Source organism: Hesperophylax consimilis, chromosome 17 (assembly GCF_061612785.1).
Source record: "Hesperophylax consimilis isolate HC1 chromosome 17, BYU_Hcon_1.0, whole genome shotgun sequence".
Taxonomy (NCBI): Eukaryota; Metazoa; Arthropoda; class Insecta; order Trichoptera; family Limnephilidae; genus Hesperophylax; species Hesperophylax consimilis.
This window is the reverse complement of record NC_142852.1, coordinates 2909654-2931875: the sequence shown is the minus strand read 5'-3', so window position 1 is coordinate 2931875 and position 22222 is coordinate 2909654. Positions and strand designations below refer to the sequence as shown.

Below are 22222 nucleotides of genomic sequence, written 5' to 3'. Positions count from 1 at the left end.
TAGAGAACATGAAAAGTTGCACTCAGAACACGAAAAAGGTTTTTCTCCTCTGTGAGTCAGCATGTGCCTCTTCAGATAAGACTTTTGAGAACATGAATAGTTGCACTCGGAGCATGAATAAGGTTTTTCTCCAGTGTGAGTCAGCATGTGAAGCGTCAAACCTCCTTTTTGATTACATGAATAGTTGCAAACCAAACAGGAAAAAGGTTTTTCTCCACTGTGAGTCCGCATATGTATCTTCAAATGACTCCTTCGAGAACATGAATAGTTGCACTCAGAGCATGAATAAGGCTTTTCTCCACTGTGAGTCAGCATGTGCCTCTTCAGATAAGACTTTTGAGAACATGAATAGTTGCACTCGGAGCATGAATAAGGTTTTTCTCCGGTGTGAGTCAGCATGTGAAGCGTCAAACTTCCTTTTTGATTGCATGAATAGTTGCAATCCAAACAGGAAAAAGGTTTTTCCCCACTGTGAGTCCGCATATGTATCTTCAAATGACTCCTTCGAGAACATGAATAGTTGCACTCGGAGCATGAATAAGGTTTTTCTCCAGTGTGAGTTAACATGTGTACGGTCAAATCTCGCTTTCGAGAGAACGAATATTTACATTCGGAACAAGAAAAAGGTTTTTCTCCAGTATGAGTGCGAAAGTGATGTTCAAAATTTGACATACGACAGTAGGAGTCGTTACAATGGCTACAAGGGATTTCTTTTTCCACAGGATGCATCTTCAGATCTGGCGACAAATTTGAAAAAATACTGATAAATAAGGCTAAGTGAAACTTATAACCTTGTGTAAATAAGAACAGTAAATTCATTAAAATGTAGAAAAACAGTAGAGCACAAATTTCTAAATCTTAAACACCGGTTTTACCTGCTGTCTGGGTAATTCTTTCAAAGTCTTCTAAGCATTCCTTTTTAACATCTGGCAGTATTATGTCGATTTCCATGTAAGGAAATCCCCCTTCATCTTCTACCTGGGGTCTTAGTTCTGCCTTGATGCTAACAGTCTCCACATTAATAATACCTAGAAAAACAATAAGTATGTTTAAGATCGAGATACAATAAAAGATTTTTTAACGATTGAAGAAAGCATTGATCAACAATATAAAAGCGTTTATTTAGATAAGAGACTTTCAGGTGAATTTAAGAAATAGGAATGACCTCAGATGTCTGCTTCAGGGACCGATGCTTCAAGAACCCGAAAACCATTTGCTCTTGAGCACCTTCCGCCTAGTAAATCCCACTTTTAACTTCTTTAAAATACGCTCCGTATCGCCCGAGTTTACACACATATAAAACAGAAAATAACTCTAAATATAAACAAAATATTTATAGTTATATTCCTATGAACACAATTCTCAAAATAAACGTGGTTGAAATGGCTTTGGCCGTGTTTAGTGACCACATCTTAAAAGCCAGGTGCTTCTAACGTTCCACTTCTCTACATCTTTCTCCTCCCTTCTACCATCAGCCTCACAATTAACTCCAGTTGCTTCACATGGTAGGGAGCAGTTTTGACTTTGATGCGGAATTCACAAAAAATAATCATGAAGTTCAAAGTGTGATGTAGTTTGAAGTTTTCGGCAAAGATACATTTTATCTGAAAATGCCAAATATATTTATGCACGGAGAGAGGCGAAGTTATGAGCAAGCATCTGCCTGCTTGATAATGCGAAACGAACTGGGATTCCGAAAATATTTTCTTTTAAATATGCAATGCAACTAACTGGCAGTCCGAGAACTCTCCGCACTTTGGAAACATTCCATCTTTACATCTGGGAGGTCCAAATCCATATCCGTATACGGTATTTCACCTCCACATTCTTCTTGGGGCCCTGGTTCCGTCTTTATGGAAACTGTATCCGGATTTAGTAGATCCATGGCACTACTGTGGAAGGATTTAGTAACTAGTACAAGCCCAAACAAATTAACCTGAAAAAGAAAATAGTTGTTACGGAACTATAATTCGAATGTGCTCGGAATATTCTGACGAAACAATGATTTCGTATGCAAAAAGCATACTTGGAAATAAGAACTGTGACTATGTTGACCTTTTGAAATCGGTTGAGAGAATTGTCGTCAATTGTCGGATAACTCAATATATACTATATCCATATCAAAAGTACAACCAGTAAACCTTTCATTGAGTCCGCCATTATACTTTCAACAGAATATTGGTTATCGATGTTTGAAATGCTTTCAAAATACCATACAAAAAATGGTATAGGTACGTCTAATTGAGAGTTTAACTCTACACTACTACTCATGTTGCGACGTACAAAGAAACTACTCATACCCCCGCGAGGCGCATCATATCGACTAATGATTTATTCCAAAACTATAAGTATGATTGATTTATTTTGACTGTTTCTATATTTTTGTATACTACTAAAAAATAAGAAAACTATTTTATATTATATTTATATATTTTTTATTATAAAATCTAAACTCAAATGAAACTTAGGCAATTAAACAGTCTTCTCTTTAAAAAAAAACACTTAAAGTATACACTTTAAAAAAAGTACTTCTACTACTACACTACAAAAAATAGTCAGTTATGAAGTTATTAACTAAAAAAAGGAACAAAGTAGCAAAAAAATATTTTAGATAATAATTTGACTAATAGCTCAAAACTTACATACAAGCTACTCATACGTCTTTCGAGCGCCAAGGGTAGTAATATCAAAAAAAAACTAGCAAACTTACCGTAACGCATAAATGAACCACTCACCCGTAACGCAAAAACCGTCCTGCGACACGTGCTGCCGATGACTGAGATGTCCTCGTCAATGCAATACGCGCGAAGGATAAAAAGAGAGAGCAATATATGAAAAAAACGCGGGCGCCTCTGCGACGTACAGTAGTAATCTGGGCTTAACGTTCCTCAAACAAAACGTCATTGGACTTCCTTACTTAGGTATCGATTGGCATAAGTTAACATAAGTTGCGTTAGAGATAGCGCAGTTGTGCATTTGAGTATTCAATAGCACAAATTAACCCTAGAAAGATAATCATATTGTGTAGTACGGAAAAGATACTCCTGCGTAAAATTGACGCATGTGTTTTAAACAGCTGCAGGTCGAGGTTTATTAATTTATTTCAATAAATTTTATGTGATTATTTATTTACACATATATAAGAATAATAATATTAAAGATAGTTTACTTATACTCGTTTATTTATTAAAAAAAAAAAAACTTTAAACTTCTTCTTTAAATCAACGAAATTCTTTAACACTGACTCTATCATACGAAAACTTATTTTTTACTACAATAATCAGCCTTTTTTTATTACAAAAGCAACAATTAGCATATCTTATATATATTAGGAACATATAGTATAAAAATTAGTTACTAACAGCTTTGGCACATATCATCAAAGTCACGTAAAAAATAATCATTCGTAATTTTGACTCACTCGTTCGTTATATTTCAAAATCGGTGACACTTACCTTATCGACACTCACACTACATGACAGCTCTCAGCGACGAATAAGATGTCCTAAACGCACAGCTATGGATTCGCGATATTTAGAAAGAGAAAGCAATATTTCGCAAAACGCATGCGTACATTTAACGCAGACTATCTTTCTAGGGTTAAAGGACAGTGGTCGCTCAGTTCGATTTGGAATAACGGGCGCAACCAAAATGAATAGCGATGAATATAAGAATCAGTACTTACCAATAACAATCACAAGTATGGGATTATAAAGATTACTGCGTGGGCTGAACAGAGTCAGGAATATAATATAAATTGATGTATAGAGATTAAACAGGATGAAATCACCAGCAGTATTGAAAGCGTACGTCAAAAAATTAATTATTTACACATAGACATTAAACAATAATGAAGTCATAGACATTTATTCTACTCAATCTACCTATATTTTTATTTATTTTGCTAAAACCGCATACAAAGAAATGAATTACAAATGCCGTAGTGAAAATGACAAGATCGCCTCGGAACATACAGGCAGGCGGGCGACGTTGTAATGTATTAAAACTAATTAGATCGATATCTTCGGGTATTTTGTAGTTTGTAAAGTACTTAACCACAGATATACCAGCCGTACTTGACGTACGGAGCGTGATGATAGACAAGGTATAGAAACTCAAGGTCATTTAAAAAGGTACAGCCATAGACAATATAATTGCACTGAGTAATTTATTATTTAGCCCAAAAAACAATTTTAAAAATAAAAATGTCCTTCTAGCAGAAAAATATCGAAATATTTTCTAAGGGCAAGGTTCATCTGACTAAGAAAATGAACTTTTAAAGTTTATTTCCTGAAGATGAAACTTTTTCAGTGAAAATTGTCTGAGGAGAAAAAAACCTAAAATGACAAGAAATTTGAACAAATGAAAAACAAAAAACACTGATGAAAATTTGCAAGACATGTTTTTTCGACAATACGACGATGAATTCCGACATTTTTTTGTCTATTTTGAACTCATGGATACGTTTAAAAATCTTTAATTTCACCAAAATAATAAGACAATACAAGATAATCACTAATCAATAACATAACTAAGTTGGTGGATATAATAAACAACATTTATAGGTTGTTGAAGTAGACATATGCCAAGTATGAAAAACCTTACTAACTAACTAACCATCATGCCGTTTCCCCGCAGGGGTAGGCAGAGAGGACGGACCGCCAAACAACTCGGTCTTGGCACACACTTCTTGCCTCATTCACATTCATAAATCGTCTCATACGTACTCTTCTATTGTTCTGACTCTTGACATGGCCCGACTCAAGTATCTGATTCACTTGGTCGTGCCATGTCTTCCTCGGGCGTCCCCGACTTCTGATACCATTCACATTTGCATCGTATATTCTCCTTACACTCCTTTCTTCGCTCATTCGCTCTACATGCCCAAACCATCTAAGCGTCCCTTTCTTGGTCTTACTCATTACGCTTACATCAGCCTTGCACTCTTTACGGATCTCCACATTCCTCACACGATCAAACATGGTTTTACCACACATACGTTTTACCTCAGGGATCTCATTTCAACAGCATTCAATCTACTTTCATCCTTTATTTGCCAGTTCCATGCCTCACTTCCATACATCAGGGTAGGTACCAGCATTCCATTGTGGACTGCTAACTTCGCTTATTTGGACAGTTTTTTGCTAGCGCCAACTGCGTTCAAACCTCCATGAATGGAGTTACCTGCATTTACTCTTCTTTCAATATCTCTGTCAATCTTCCTATCTCTCGTAAACATGCTTCCTAAATACACAAACTCATCCACCTGCTCCAAGTATTCCTCATTCACAGCTATATTGCACACTGTTTTCGTACTCTCTCTTTCAAACACCATTACTTTAGACTTATTTAAATTCATCATTAATTCATTCTTCATGCATACTTCGTTCATCCTAGAAACGAGAGACTGCAGATCATCCATACTATTAGCAATCAGCACCGCATCATCAGCATACAACAGGCAACATACTTTCAGATTACTCAAATTCGCGCCCAATCCCACCTCTTTCAATTCTTGCATTCAATTATCCATGGATAGATTGAATAACCACGGTGACATTACGCAGCCTTGTTTAACACCTTTTGTGATATCAAACCACCCCGTAAAACCACCGTTTACCCTAACACATGCAACGCTTCCCTCATATAGAGACGCAATTGCCTGAGTCAGATTCGTATTCACTCCATACCCACTGGAGCGACCACGCGAAATAAATAATTTTGCCTCAATTGCTCGAGATATCCAGACGATAATTTTTTTAATTTTTCGCCAACATAAAAAAAAACATAACTTAAATTTTTTACATGGAGTCATACAAAATTATTATGGTACTATATAGCGAATGAGATAACCTGTTTTTTTGTAGGATTTATAGAAAAAATATTAAAAAATCGTAAAGTTTATAATCGCGCGAATCCTGCGTGTTTGTTACTTTTAAACTGCTGTGACAGCTACTTTTTCGATTCACCATTAAATATTTTATATTTCTATGGCTTACTTGATAATAAATGCAATATTTCTATGGAAAAAAGACTTTATTTTAATCGTAAACAGCCTATCAGAAATCGTAGGTGAAAAAATATTTTAAAGAATTTTATCACGGACTGTCCAAATGCAATGAACTAAATTACTATATTTAATACATTTTTCACAAGGAAATTGTATTAAATTTGAAAGATAATTTGATTGTCCACATTTACCAACAACAATAATTACAATTTTTGCCTTTTTTAACTAATTGAATAGTATAATACAGACAGTCTATTTTACAATGTCAAAATCGAAGCGCCGCTTTTTATATAATTGAGATCTAATACTGGATATTTATGACCATGTTTTTATATTGGATAGTAAAACAAAAAACAAGGTTTTTAATAAGATATCATAGCAATACATATTACTAATCTTTCAGAAAATACTTTGTAAATTGCAAATTCCGTTTTATTTTGACATTTTTCCTCCAGAATACGTGATTTGACAGCGTTTAAGCTAGTACACACCAGGTGAATTAACCTAGCAAAGTTGACGATGGTGATGAAACTTTTCATGTCAAACTTGTAGGAGCTTAGAACGGTAATTAAAATCTTCATATTATTATAGAAAGCAATCACTTTGTGGTTTGACATATTTAATAAAATACTTTTAGTTTTAACCCATTACCTCCATGACGATGTCTATAGGCATCAAAAAATAGATGAAAAGTATGATTTGTTTTCACTGTGAATAAAGCTAAATCCCACCAAGTTGTTATGCAGCATTTACATATTGGTATGTTAGCTTTCAATAATTAACATAATTTAATAAATTTTATTAATTATTCTATTTTTAATATTTTCTTTACTAAAGCCCTGAAAATAGACCCATTTTGAAAAAGAAAAAAAAATTAAAACGGAAAAAATTAAAACATGTGTGAATCACATATTGTTATCAAAAGATGAAATAGTCGCCAACACTGTTTCAACATAGTATTATATGCATAAGATGACCGCTGGATGTCACTGAAATCAGGTGATGCCTGCGCGCAACGTTTGGAGGTTAGCTGTGACAGTGTTTTCATATGTTTTTGGTTAGCTTGCCTTCAAATAATACGGTTTTGTTGTGTTTTTATGGGTGATTTTTATTAAAAATAATAGTTAGTCTGCAGTTTTCGGATATTTTTAAACAGAGAATGTTGATGAACAGACGGACGAAGAGCTGATTGACGATGATTTGATGGCATATCACGACTTGACTGGAATCAGCCTTCGACATCCTCTGGTGCGAGTCGTAATACCTTGCGAATATCTATTTCAAATGCACCACAAGCCAAAAAATTAAAACTACAGTAAACTGTTGCGTTCCTGAACCGCTGAATGTGGTGCATAAATATCTGTACGAAAAGCTGAAGTCTTAAAATGCTTCTCAAGTGTTTTCATTATTCTTTGATGACGAAGTGATTCAGTTTATTCTTGAGAGGATGATCAAATACGCTCGATTTAAAACAATACCGAATTCTAGTAAGATATATACGAATTGAAGCGTTTTCTTGGTTTATGTGTTGACCGGCTACAATACATTGCCATCTAACATAGATTATTATTCGTCTGACCCGACATTGGGTGTAAGCGTCATCAAAAAAGGAATCAACGTCCACATTTCGAGCTTATAAAGCGCTATGTACATTTTTGCGATAGCAACAATCTAGATATAACCGACAGAATGGCTAAGGTATGATAATGACTAACGTTCCATCTTTATTTGTATTTGATGTTTTTGCACACAAACTTTCCATCGACGAGCAAATGGTGTCTTAATGTACATTGCAAGATGTACATTAAGAATAAGCCAATCAAACTTGGCTACGAGATTTGGTGTCTTGCTTCCTCCGAAGGTTACCTGTTTCCAAGCAATGCCATATTCCTGAGCATCTGATACATATGATCCCGTATTAGGTCAAAGATTATCCTTCGTACTGTCTATGATAGAATATAATAATATAGAGTTCCCCGCACGCCATGAGTTATTTATGGACAATTTCTTCACATCTCACCATTTGATGTGTATCCTGAAGGATAAGAGAATGTGCGCTACTGGCATATGTAAGCCAGTTCGCTTCCCTAACCTTGAAGCTTCAGGAAAGTTGAAGACAGGAAAGTAATTGCCTAAAGGTAACATTTTCTTCTATATTTCCCTTGCGCATAGCGAACATTTACTTAGCAGGTGAATTTGATGCGGTGGTAGACGTAGAAAGCCAAATCCTCGTATGCCGTTGGTTAGGACAACCGTGAAGTAACAGTGGCCAAGAACTATCATCGAATGGAGCCAGTAAGTCAAGTGCAGAGTTGCAAGAAATTGAAGAAAGACAAAAAAGGCAAAGTTTTGAAGGAAGCATGCAAAAAAATCGGTTGCCCAGCGTGCCAACACGAAATTATAATTTGGGAATGGGTGGGGTAGACCTCCATGATAATGGTATACAAAATTATCGGGTCAACATTCGGGCAAAGAAGTGGTACTGGCCTTTATTTGCATCTTGTCTGAGCAGCACTCTTTTAAATGGATGGAAGTTACTATGCTTCTTTAGGAAGTACGAGCATGATATGGGAAACCAGATGACTAGGCGACAGAGAAAACCTTCCCAGAAGGCATTCCGTGTGGAGGTTACCCGTACTCTTTTATTGTCTTTTCCAAATCAGGTCAATGCTGAATTCGGAGATTCTCGTGTGAAGGAAGAAGGCCATGACGCAGAAGATGGGAATCGTGTGCGTCGAATGCAAGAATTTCATTTGCCATATCGTGGCGAATCTCGAATTCGTTTTGCCCTATGTAAAAAAAATCCAGCAGTCTATCGATGCCGGGCCTTCAACCGCGCCCTTCATTTTGACTGCTTCGAACGGTATCACTTAGAAAATAATTTGGTGAGATTTGGTTAGTTTTCCTCATTCTGGAAGGTTTTTTCTAATAATGATTTTTTTGTTATTTTGCGCATTTTCCATTAATAAATTGTATTTTCATTGAATTATAAATAATGGCAATTATATATTTTAATTTATCATTATAAATCATACAGTTTACTGCATTTTACCCATAGTTGACGTAAATTTTGTTTAGGGGGGGTTACCTCCAAGCGTTGCGTTTAGGCATCAATTTTCTAGACGCTCCGGTGAGTGGGTGGGCGGGCGGAAAAACTGATTTTGGGCTCTCCTTTAAGTCTACACTATCGGGTAATAATGATGATTCAAGTTTATAAAAATAAAAATAAAATCATGAAGGTAATGGGTTAAGACAAAGGGCTGTCCTGCAAAAACGAGCTTTAAGTATCTTTCTTTAATGCACATTTTTTCAGGACAGCGCAAGTCATGTAAAATCTTGCTCCAAGATGAACAATCAATCTGTATAAAAAATAATCTACGATGACTTGAAATTTGAAATTCTTTGAATAAAGGATTTGATTTAAAATCATTCATCGGAAAGGATTTTTACGGAGAATTTGAACGTTCATTTTCGGGTTCTGTGAAACTCCTATTCAAATTCTGTTAGTATATATTAATAGGCTAGTAGCTAAACAGAACTGAAATAATAACAGAACTTGAAAAAATCTTTCACAGAACATGAAAATTAACTTTGATATTTGTAGAATTATAAGAATTCTTCTAAACAACCCGTCATTTAGATTATCAAATATGAAATATGAAGACGTGCTTTTTACGACGTAATCGAATTTAGAAATTTCTCTGCTTTTAACAGAAAATTGAATAAAACAGAATTCTTTATTTCCTTTACTTTAGAATTATATTTAGACATTTATATTAAGAAATTAAATTGAAGATCATTATTGGTCATTGAATTCTTTATCGCAAAAGAAAATTTGTTCGTCCTGATAAAAAAGGTTGTCACGATAGTTAAATTTTTTGGATAAAATATAATTTTATTAATGCATTTTTTTGTTGGAAAATGATAAATATATATTGAACTACTACTAGGAGAGGCGTTTTTATCGTAGCCAGTAAAAGAACCGGGTATTTTCATGTGGTACTTTGTACTTTGGACAAATCTACAAAATACCTTGTTAAACAAAACTCATAAGTATTTTATACTGGGACCAAGAATTAAATACTTATGAGTTATTTTACAACCCCCACTCCCATGGAGTCGAATAAATATTGTGAGGAATTACTTCCTTCAGAATTTTTTTAATAACTGCCTTTACAAGGATTTGAAAAATTAATATGGGGAAGCAAATATCGGAAATTTTTGTGGGGAATTACATTTCACAGAAAACTTTTATGGAAACCCTTTTTCTATCGCGCCTAAAGTGCGTGTTATGATGAATTTTAAAGGGATTTTGACCCACATGTGCAAAAGAAATGAATAATGTACAAAATCAATATCGCTTGTCCTAAATATTCGATTAGAAACGATTTTATTTATTTTTTCATTTTGTGTTTTTTTAAAGGTCACGTATTTCTCACAGTTAATAGATTGAAGATCTGCTAGAGCTATAATATTTACAAGACGCAAGTCGAAAGAAATTGTAATGTTCTGAAAAGGCCAGGTTCATGAAATTCTATTAATTGTCTATGACATCATTCTTGTCTATGCATAACCTATATATTTTTTGACATGTGCTTTCTTCTCCGACAGTCTTTCTTCCTGTTTCTAAACTTTGTTTATCCCGCCCTGTTAAACTTATTATCCCGTACATGTGATGGTTATTGGTAAGTAATTATACTTTAATTCATCGTATTCATTTTGGTAGCGGCCGTTCTTCCAGTTTAGTTAGGGAATCATTGGGCGTTTTGTCACAGCAGAATGTTTAAACTGTCAATTGACATCTACCTATTATTTGATTAGAATTTCAAATGCATTTATAAAAATTACAATAAATATACGTATTACAGATGTTCTATTACAGGTGGATTACAACGGAATGGCGGTAGACAAAACAGTAAATAAATAAAGAATTTACCCAAATAAACGACGTCTCTAAACTCCAAGGTTTTCTAATGTGTATTTTTGCTACGACCTAAGAAGCCAAATTTTAAAATCTGATTTATATTAGATTTCCGTTACAACTTTGTTCTGTTTCAGATATATTTGTTTGGTGTTAAACTAATTACCAAACTCTACCAAAGCAGAACATGGATCTACTGAAGCCAGATACTATATCCATCAAGACGGAACCAGGGCTCCAGGAAGAAGGTGGAGATGAAATTGCATTTTCGGATTTAGATTTCGGCCTCCCAGCTGTAAAGAAGGAATGCTTGCAATATGCGGAGAGTACTCAAACAGCCAGTTAGTTGCATTGCATACGTGTAAAATTTAGAACCTTAAATTCGGAAACTGGGTAAAAATGACTACTCGCTGCGTTGGGCCTACTAATATAGCCCAGCCGGCGGCGGTACTAAGTACGCGAGACCGCTGGTAAACTACGGGTCACTCGCTTCAGCGAGATTCTTCTGGTAGTTTCAATACGCTAGAACCTTCTAACAAATGCGCGTAATGTACATAGTCCAACTCGCAAAGTATTTTCGTAGGTAGCTCGCTTAGACAGGTAGCTGGTACCTATTTACAGTACGCGATGAAATTTGTTGCGCAAAATGTCTCGTACATTCTAAGCTCATGCGTTTTAAACCGGTCGGCTTTCTAGAATACTCTAGCAGTATCGATCGCTACAAAATCATAAATATTGATTGAGAAAACACTATCCCATTGTCTTAAAACTCTCTACTTACGGTGTTCTAGAGCAAGGTTTTTATTTCTTGAAGAAGTTCCCTCAAGCGGACGTCTGAGGTCATTTTTATCTGATATTGACCTTTAAAACTTCCATCCAAATTTCCGCTTCTAAATTGTTGATCAATGGTATCATTATTCGTAAAAAAATTGTTAGTTTTTTTTCAATTTAAATTTTTTTTTCGTTTTATATTAATGGTGCGAAGATACAGGGCTGCCCCCATGTGGGTATAATTTGAGCAGTTTGCTCCGGGCGTCGAATATTTAACCTAACACATGGCCCTTTATATTATATTTGATAAATACCGCGTTACGAAAAAAACACAAATCATCATTTTATCGATTACAGTGACATCCTGCCTTGGCGTGTACTAATTTAGACTGTTAGGGCAGCCAAAATTAAACTCGCGCCAGGCGCCCGTGCCGTTTGGTTCGGGGCTGGCCATGCAAAGATACATTCTATTTATTGTCCTTTTTTATTCCAGGAAGCATTAATGTGAAGACAGTTACCATAAACGCGGATCGCGGACCCCGACAATTTGAAGCGGGGCTTACTTATATGAAAATTTATATAGACCTGCCGGATGTTAAAGAGGAATGCTTAGAACGCTTTGAGAGATTTACCAAGGCAGCAGGTAAAACCAATTTTCATTGTAAACTTGAACAATTCGGCCACTCTTATTTTAACGTTTCTACGAACTGGCTTCGCTTATTTTCTCTACGTTTAGGATATAAGTTTAACCGAGTCATTTTCATCCATGTTATTTTTCATATTTGTCGACAGATCTTCAGACGCATTATGTGGAAAAAGGATTCACTTCTCCCAGTCGCAACTACTCCTTCTCTCCTAAGACAAATTTTGCAATGAACATACGCACCCATGTAAGAGAAAAACCTTTTTCTTGTTCCCAGTGCAACTATTCAAATGCTCAAAAGCGAAATTTAAAGAGACACATGCTGACTCACAGTGGAGAAAATCCTTTTTCATGTTCCGTGTGCAACTATGCATGTTATCAAACGAGCGCCGTAACGAACCACATGCTGACTCACAGTGCAGAAAATACTTTTTCATGTTCCGTGTGCAACTATGCATGTTATCAAAAGAGCGTCCTAACGAACCACATGCTGACTCACAGTGCAGAAAAACCTTTTTCATGTTCCGTGTGCAACTATGCGTGTTGTCGAAAGGATCAACTGAAGAGGCACATGCTGACTCACAGCGGAGACAAACCTTTTTCATGTGTGGAGTGCAACTATGCAAGTTATAAAAAAAGCAACCTAAACGGACACATGCGGATTCACAGTGGACAAAAACCTTTTTCATGTTCCGTACGCAACTATGCATGTTATCAAAAGAGCGCCCTAACGAACCGCATGCTGACTTCCAGTGGAGAACATACTTTTTCATGTTCCGTGTGCAACTATGCATGTTATCAAAAGAGCGCCCTTACGAACCACATGCTGACTCACAGTGGAGAAAAACCTTTTTCATGTTCCGTGTGCAACTATGCGTGTTGTCGAAAGGATCAACTTAAGAGGCAGATGCTGACTCACAGTGGAGAAAAACCTTTTTTTATGTTCCGTCTGCAACTACGCGTGTAATCAAAAGAGCAATTTAAATATGCACATGCTCACGCACAGTGGAGAAAAACCTTTTTCGTGTTCCTTGTGCAACTACGTATGTTATAAAATGAGCCGCCTAACGGGCTACATGCGGATTCACAGCGGAGACAAACCTTTTTCATGTGTGGAGTGCAACTATGCAAGTTATAAAAAAAGCAACCTAAACGGACACATGCGGATTCACAGTGGACAAAAACCTTTTTCATGTTCCGTGCGCAACTATGCATGTTATCAAAAGAGCACCCTAACGAACCGCATGCTGACTTCCAGTGGAGAACATACTTTTTCATGTTCCGTGTGCAACTATGCGTGTTGTCGAAAAAGTCAGCTGAAGAGGCACATGCTGACTCACAGTGGAGAAAAACTTTTTTCGTGTTCCGCTTGCAACTACGCATGTTATCAAAGGTATCAACTAAAGAGCCATGTGCTGACTCACAGTGGAGAAAAACCCTTTTCATGTTCCGTGTGCAACTATGCGTTTTGTCGAAAGGATCAACTGAAGAGGCACATGCTGACTCATAGTGGACAAAAACCTTCTTCATGTTTGGAGTGCAACTATGCAAGTTATAAAAAAAGCAACCTAAACGGACACATGCGGATTCACAGTCGACAAAAACCTTTTTCATGTTCTGAGTGATATTATTCATCTTGTCAAAAAGGCATTTTAAAGAGACGCATATTGACTCACAGTGGAGTAAACCGTTTTTCATGTTCTGAGTGCGATTATTCATTTTCTTGAAAGAGCACTTTAAAGAGTCACATGCTGACTCATAGTGGAGAAAAACCTTTTTCTGTTCTCAGTGCAATTATTCATTTTCTCGAAGGGGCACTTTAAAGAGCCACATGCTGACTCACAGTGGAGAAAAACTTTTTCTTGTTCCGTGTGTAACTATTCATGTTATCGAAAGGTCAATCTTAAGGGCCACATGCTGGCTCACAGTAGAGAAAAACCTTATTTATGTGCCGTTCTCAACTATGCATGTTTCTGAAAGGGTTTACTGAATAGTCACCTGCTGACATATGTAGATGACATTTTCTTTATCTGGACGGCAATAACACACAGTCAATTAGATATTTTTCTAAAAGAAATCAATAATATCAATAAATCGATTCAATTTACAATGGTAATAGGGGGGAATAAGATACATTTTCTTGACGTAGGTATTGAAATCATTAGCAAAAACTAGAATTCTTAATTTATACAAAACCAACATACAGCGATAACATCATACATAACACATCTAGACTCCACATTTCACATAAATTATCAGTTTTCTATTCACTCATTCACAGACTTTCACACGAATTATATAAATTACACTAATGAATTAAATATTATAAAAACCATAGCAAATAACAATGGATACAGAGCGAAACTATTGAAAGTATTTTAAAGAAAAGGAATAAAAAACTTGCATAAACAATTATTTCGCAAGGCCTTGAAAATAAAAATTAAAAATATATCACTAAACAATGAGTTAAAATCCCATATATTGGAGAAATATCAACAAAAATTTCCAGATTAACTAATAATGATAAATGCAAAAAGCTTTTAAAGATGTGAATTCTCTAGGGAGAATTTTAATCGACAATAAAGATAAGAGAGAAAAACTTGAAAACTCTCTCGTCTACCAAGTGAACTGCGCTAATTGCCCGTCATATTACATAGGTCAAACTGGGAGGTCATTCAAAACCCGAATTAAAGAACATTTTGCAAACTTGGTGAATGACAAAGGCGAATTGTCAAATGTAGCATCACACTTATTAGAAAACAAACGCTTGTTTGATAAAGACAGAGACGTTAAAATTCTCCACACTTATAAAGGTCATAAACTTGATAGACTAGAACTTTAGATATTACCCGATTAACTAAAAAAATAGACCCTAACTTTTTAATGAATAAGCAATTAGAATCAATTGTTAAGTCTCCGCTTTTGTATACTTTATAATTTTCATAATAATTTCGAAATTATAATATGTATTTAGTTTATATAATGACCATCTCCACTCCAATGTAAACATATCCCCTCAAACAATAATATTAGAGAGAAAAAGAATTAAAAAAATCATAATAACGATTTGATTATAAAATTTGGACATTAATAATTCATATTACTTGTAAGGTTTTTCCCTGAACAATATTGAAGTGAGCTACAAATCCAAGGTAATTAGCTTACTGAAAATAACAAAATAATTAGAAAATCGACAGTTTAAAACGAATTAGTAACAATTGTAATTAATATAATTGATTAAAAAAACCTTTGTAGATTACCCCTCACCCATATGTTATGTATATAAACCGTAGACTAAGAATAATTAGTACCAGTTTGAAGATGGCTTTAACGAGCTGAAACCGGTTACGGTCAATTAGTACCAGTCTGAAGATGGCTTTAACGAGCTGAAACCGGTTACGGTCAATTAGTACCAGTCTGAAGATGGCTTTAACGAGCTGAAACCGGTTACGGTCAATTAGTACCAGTCTGAAGATGGCTTTAACGAGCCGAAACCGGTTACGGTCAGTAAAATTAAAATTTAAAAAAGTTTCATATTTGTTTTATTAAATATATTATTATGGAATTCCGCCATGAATTGTCAGTTTCAAAAATATAAATATCAAGTATATTTCAATTAGGTTCAGTTCCCGTCGGCGGCATTTATTTCTATGGATATTTAAGGCGAGTAATTAATGCTTATAATAATTTGTTATCCTTTGAGCTATGCACGAAAACGTTGTCTCATAAATATAAGTTAAGGTGTCTCTCTTGATAGCAAGCTTCCTTTTCGGGATCACATAACTGCAATCGTTAATAATCGCTCAAACTACTTGGTTTCATCACTAGAATCACTTCGGACTTCAAAAACGTAAATACCCTTAGAACTCTTTACTGCTCCTTGGTTCGCCCCCATCTTGAATATGCTTGTGTTATTTGGTCTCCTTTTTATGCTGTCCACATTCGACGCATTGAATCTGTTCAACATCGGTTCTTAAGAGGGATTGCTAGGAGGCTAGGTTTAGAAAAAGGCAAATACTCATAGGATGAAATTGAACTAACCTCTCTCCTTTGGAAGTCCGTCGGGAAAGAAATGACCTCGTTTGCTTCTTCAAAATTATAAATGGTATTATTGTTTCACCTACTCTACTGCAACTCATTCCCTTCAATATCCCCTCGCAAAGACTCAGAAATAATGAACTGCTCTTCCTCAACCATCATTCGACAAATTATGGATATTATTCACCATTGTCCAGAATGTGTAGACTGGTCAACTCAAGTCAAAACCTTAACTTTTTTGGGATAAGTCTAAATGATTTTTGCCAGTCGCTAAACAAGTGACGAAATATTATAAGTGTCCTGTGGTCCTGACCCACGGCGTGTTCTTGACTTGATTCGACTTGTCACTTTATTTTCTTATATTATATCTACCATATGTCTTTGCTTTCATGTACCTTTGTCTACTCCTATATTTTTCATTTTACTTTATTTTTGTTATTATTTTGTAATTTGGACGATGTCCGTTAATAAATAAATAAATAAGTTTATCTTAAATAAAAGTATTTTTTGCGCGGTATTATAAGTACTTTCTCTGTGTAAAACAGAACACGATAACATATTAAATGAACCGAATGCATCAATGTGGAATAAGCAACGATTGTCAGTTTATGTCTAATGGTAGACTTGTAGGTACAGTCGCACTGGGTGCCAAGTATTAGTAGATAGTTACGGCCGTGACTCGCACAAAGCAGTGCAACATATTCTGCAAGCGGCGGCGGCTGAAATGGTGAAACAAAACTATTGATTCATTTTATTTTTGAAATGCCTAAATAGTGTCTTCAAGACGATAGAAATAAAACGGGAACATTTAGCGTAAAAAAAAGTAAATTTATTTTTTTGTTTACGTCATTTTTATGTGCTCTTATATACAAAAATATACATTTTTAACACTCAGATTTTCAAAAAAGACTTTTTTATTTCCGGTCATTTTTTAGCAAGAGGTACCAATAATTACACAAATCGGCGAGTTGCGTCAAATGGTGGTATGGCCTTGTTTGTTGTTTTCAGAATAAAAAACACAAGGACTGTATCACATGGCCTAGTACATTATTATTATAGTACATACATTATTTTGATGTATCTCCAAAGGTTTAGCCAGCATTAGGAATGTAAGCGCCCAAAAATAATCTTCTAATCGATTTTTCTCTGCTTTTTATCAAAATTATATGCAAATGTTATGTGTCTAAACCTTTCGAGAGAAATTCCCTAAATGATTGTGAAAACCTTATCAAAATCAGTCGCATAGCTTAGAAGATCTAAGCGCACTATCAGATAAACGTGGATGTCACTTTATTTTAAAATATTTAGAGATAGTGGAATTCCACCACGAATTGTCAGTATCCAAAATAAAAATATTGATTACATATTTTTAACTTCTATTTCATAATATGTTTGGTTTTTTTACAACCTTTATGTTTATTCAAGTTTTTATTATGTACACGATTTGTATTTCTTATATTATGGTTTGTGTATTATGATTTAATTAATACCACGTACAAGTCAAAGGGCGTTAGTATTGTTGTTCGTCTAGTCAGGGCCGGTCCTGAGCCAAATAGCGCATGGCGCAAGTAATATTGTAGTGCTCCTTGTCAAAACCATTAGATGCCTAGGCCCTAGGTCAGTGTTTCCCACGGTGGGGCATAACGCCTCAGAGGTGGGGCACCCGCTTTAGAGATGAGACACGTAGGCATTCCACAAAGAAAAGCGAATACTCATCGGTCATTCAAAAAAATGCCTGATAGGTACAAAATTATACTGTACGCCAAATTGTACTTAATATGGAATGAAACCCGTCACGATTTCAATAATTATCGAAAAACAAAGAAACTCTACAGGATATTGAGTGCGCATGAGTGCGAATTTGTAACAAGAATATGGATATCCGTGAACATGAATGATCACAGAAAGAACATGAGAATGGATTTTGCTTAGTATGAGTGCGAATGTGTCTTCATAAGCTTGACTTTTGTGAACGTGAAAAGTAACATTAAGAAAATGAGAATGGTTTATCCTTAATATGAGTGATAATGTGTGTCGTTAAATTTGACTTCCATAAATATGAATAATTTACAGGAAGAATGGTTTTCCTTTAGTATGTATGAATACTATTGTGTCTCATTAAACGTGACTTCTGTGAACATGAAAATGGTTTATCCTTAGTGTGAATGCGAATGTGAGTCATTCAATTTATCTCTTGTGAACGTGAATAGTTACAGTGAACATGAGAATAGTTTTTCCTTAGTATGAATGCGAATGTTTGGCATTTATTTACTTATTCCTTTAGATTTACACACAGTACAATACGATACAAGATATAATTAAAATATTTTTAGTGATTATAGATTATTGTACCTTATCAGGTCGAAATTATTGGTTCCTAACTAGGCAAATTACTCGTTCCAAGGAACCAAAAATATGTGAAAGTAAGTGTGTGATTTGACTATATCTATAATATATCGGGGTCCCAGTGTGCTTCCTTGTTACACCAAAGTTAGTGCCTAGTGAGTCACTCAAAGTTTTACCAATTTTGAGTTGCTGGCTTCACCTTCTAGGTAACTCTTTAGCCATTCGTATGGCATACCTACAATTCCAATATTTTGTAGTCTTTTGAGGAGTATTTTATGAGAAATTGTGTCAAAAGCCTGGCTAGGTCTAAGAATCTAAAAATCTATATTATTAGAAATATTTTCTGTGAGTTGTGCTATGGCGTCGTCCGAACTGATTTTTGCTTAAAAGTTTTCTGTTCTCTATGTAATTACTTAGTGTATTTTTAAAGATTTTTTCAATAATTTTTGGGATAACAGGGAGATTGGTCTATAATTGTTAACTTTGTTTTTGGGTCAACTTTTGTGGATTGGTACGACTATAGATTTTTTAAGATGATCTGGGAAAATCCCGAGGAAAAGCTTTTATTGATAATGTTTGATAGAGGCGTTGCTACACTGTGTTTAATGATTTGAGTATAAATGTGTTAAGATTGTCAGGACCTTTATAATGTGTAGTGTTAAGACTGTCAATGATTTTTAACATTAAGCTTAAGCATTAAGCTTGACTTCTGCGAACATGGATTACACAATAAAAGAGACGGGTTTTCCTTAGTATGAGTGTGAATGTGCTTGACCATGAATAATCACAGTAAGAAAATAAGATCAAAATTTCTATAGAATGAGTGAGAACGAGTTGCAATAACTATGACTTCTGTGAAAATGTATAATGACAGTAAGAAAATGAGAATAGTTTATCCTTAGTCGTCGTACGAGTGAACACGTACCTATGCCATTAAATTTGGCTTGCGTGAACATGAATAATTACAGTAAGAACATGAGAACGGTTTTTGCTCAGTGTGAGTGCGAATGTGACATAAAGGCTTAAATAACAAACTTACACTAAGGATTTGCGAAGCAAAATATCCTTATTTTACTTTTCAAGACAGAAACTTATTATTGCCCGTTACTTCATCTTATTTGGTGGAATGTGGTTTTTGCGCCATAAGCAATTTACTCACAAAAAAACTTAATTGATTGGATATAACTAATAGAGGGGACCTAAGACTGAAATTAACTAAGTAATATCCGGACATAAAATTTATTTGTAGCAAGCGTAACTGAATTTAATTTCAGTTTAAATATATGTATTAGAACAGGTTTTATTTAATTTCATTAGGGGTTCAAATGTTAACAAACATATTTTAATATGATTTGAAAATTTACCTGCTGTTTAGTTAAAACAAAAGATGCCGGAGGGGCATGGCATAAAAAAAGGCTGGGAAACACTGCCCTAGGTAGTAGGTAGGCGATCACTGTAATCAATTATATTTGGATGATTTGTATGTTTGCCTAGAGCGGTTTTAATGAAAGATAATCTAAAGGGTGGTGTGTTCGTTTAGGTATTATCAGCTTTGGAAATTCAGCACCCGGAGCGGACTGCTACAATTGCGCCCGCATAGGGCCGGCCCTATTTTTTGTTATTACTTGACATAATGAATATCTTTCAACAACTTCAATACTTTTTTTTGTGCAGGGTCAAATTAAATCCAATAAATTTGTCGCAGTAAGACAAAAATCCTGGGTTCGATTTCCACTTGAGACCGTTACTTCTTATTTGTCTGTGTCTTGTTCTGTTTCGCTTAGATTTATAAGTATTATCTTTTACTTCAATGATAAATATATTGGTGGTACCGACCCTGTTTTGTATTATTACTATCCATAATCTTTTTGAAAAAAAATATATATATTTATATGTGGATAGCTCTGCGTTTCTTTATTTTCTTTTTTCTGCATTACAATAAATATATTTTTTAAATATCATTTTTTTGGGATGGTGAATGAACGATGTTCGCTGTTTGCAGTTTTATTGTCTATGGTTGAACTTTTTTAAATGGCCTTGAGATTTCTCTGTCTATACGAGTGATTTATTTATGGTCTACGATATATTTACCTGTCTGGAACGTACGACTGTTTTATCTGTGGTCGTCTGTGGTTAAGATGAATATATATATAGAGAATAGTATATTTACCAGAGATGTGCAAAATGGGTACCCAAAACCATTTGAAATGCAAAATGGAAATGGGTCAAAATTTTTCCATTTGAAAATGCAAAATGCAAAATGGTTTTTAGAAAAGCATTTAAAATGCAAAATGCAAAATACCTATTTTCAAAATGCATTGGAAATGCAAAATGGTTTCTCAGGTCAAACAATTAAAATAATTATAGAATTTTTAAACAATTTTGTCATTTAATAATGGACATCAATGTAGAACAAACATATTACATGATGGTAAATCCAAGAACACCACGACTACAAACTACTATGAAACCACAAAAAACATGCGCGGGACTAATGTTGCCAACGTAAAAACATAGAAACTGCTATCTAACATTTAATATTACAGCGTCATGGCCCCGTGTTCAGTAGTTTTTGTAATTGTTATCACTCAATTGCCAAGGCTCCTACCAGGGAGCAACTTGACAAATGTAAATTATCTCTCATAGCGAGGTTGAGGACCGACTGATATTTGGGGCTTATGAAAAAAAGATGAGTGGAGATAGTAGGAAGTTTGTTGCCAAAAAGCATTTAAAATGGAAAATGCATTGAGAAAAGCATTTAAAATGCAAAATGCAAAATGGTTTTTAGAAAAGCATTTAAAATGCAAAATGGAAAAAACCCATTTTGCATTTTGCATTTCCATTTGAAATGGATTTATTTGAAATAAAGCACATCTCTGATATTTACTATGCATGACCTACAATTTTTTTTGAGAAGTGACCGTGAGTCGTTTCTGCCCGTTTCCAAACATTCTGTTTATCCCGCGTTATTTGACTTATCATCCCCTGCCTGTGATGATAGTGGGAAGTACTAATACTTATATTCATCGCTATTCATTTAGGTAGCGGCCTTTATTTCAGTTAATTAAGGGGTAAATATTTACCTTCGTCTGCCGTTTTTAATACGCATTAAAAATTAAACAATCATGTTGGGGACCAAATTTGGTCTATTAAATATATATTTATATATATTTGGCCTGGTCGATTAATAAAGGGGTACGTGGCCAGCGATCTTGAATACTTGTCTATTATGCCGATCATGCAGTGTTGCCAACTCAACTACTTCAAAATATGCTAGAGTGATGGGAAAATTATGCCAGAAAAATGCTTAATTACTTTAACAAAAGCCAAAAAAAAGCTAACATAAATTTAAAATAGAAATAAAATCAGTGAAATAAAATATCAATATCTTCATCTTCATCTTCTTCATTAACAGCAGCTGATGTGGAAGGCTGAGAGACGGAGTCGTAACTTTCTTTGGTCCCAATGCAAAGCAGGAACAGTGTAAGAATAA

At 34.9% G+C, this 22222-nt stretch overlaps 1 protein-coding gene across 1 annotated transcript; it reads left to right on the top strand.

Annotated features, from left to right (window-relative positions):
* Window positions 1–10604: 10604 nt before the first annotated feature.
* Window positions 10605–13855, top strand: LOC149415776 (uncharacterized). The gene is made up of 5 exons (XM_089641686.1): window positions 10605–10695; window positions 11069–11272; window positions 12196–12345; window positions 12495–12677; window positions 13824–13855. The coding sequence occupies exons 2-5, from the start codon at window positions 11119–11121 to the stop codon at window positions 13853–13855; spliced, it is 519 nt and encodes a 172-aa protein (XP_089497812.1). The 5' UTR covers window positions 10605–10695; window positions 11069–11118.
* The last annotated feature ends 8367 nt before the right edge of the window (window positions 13856–22222 follow it).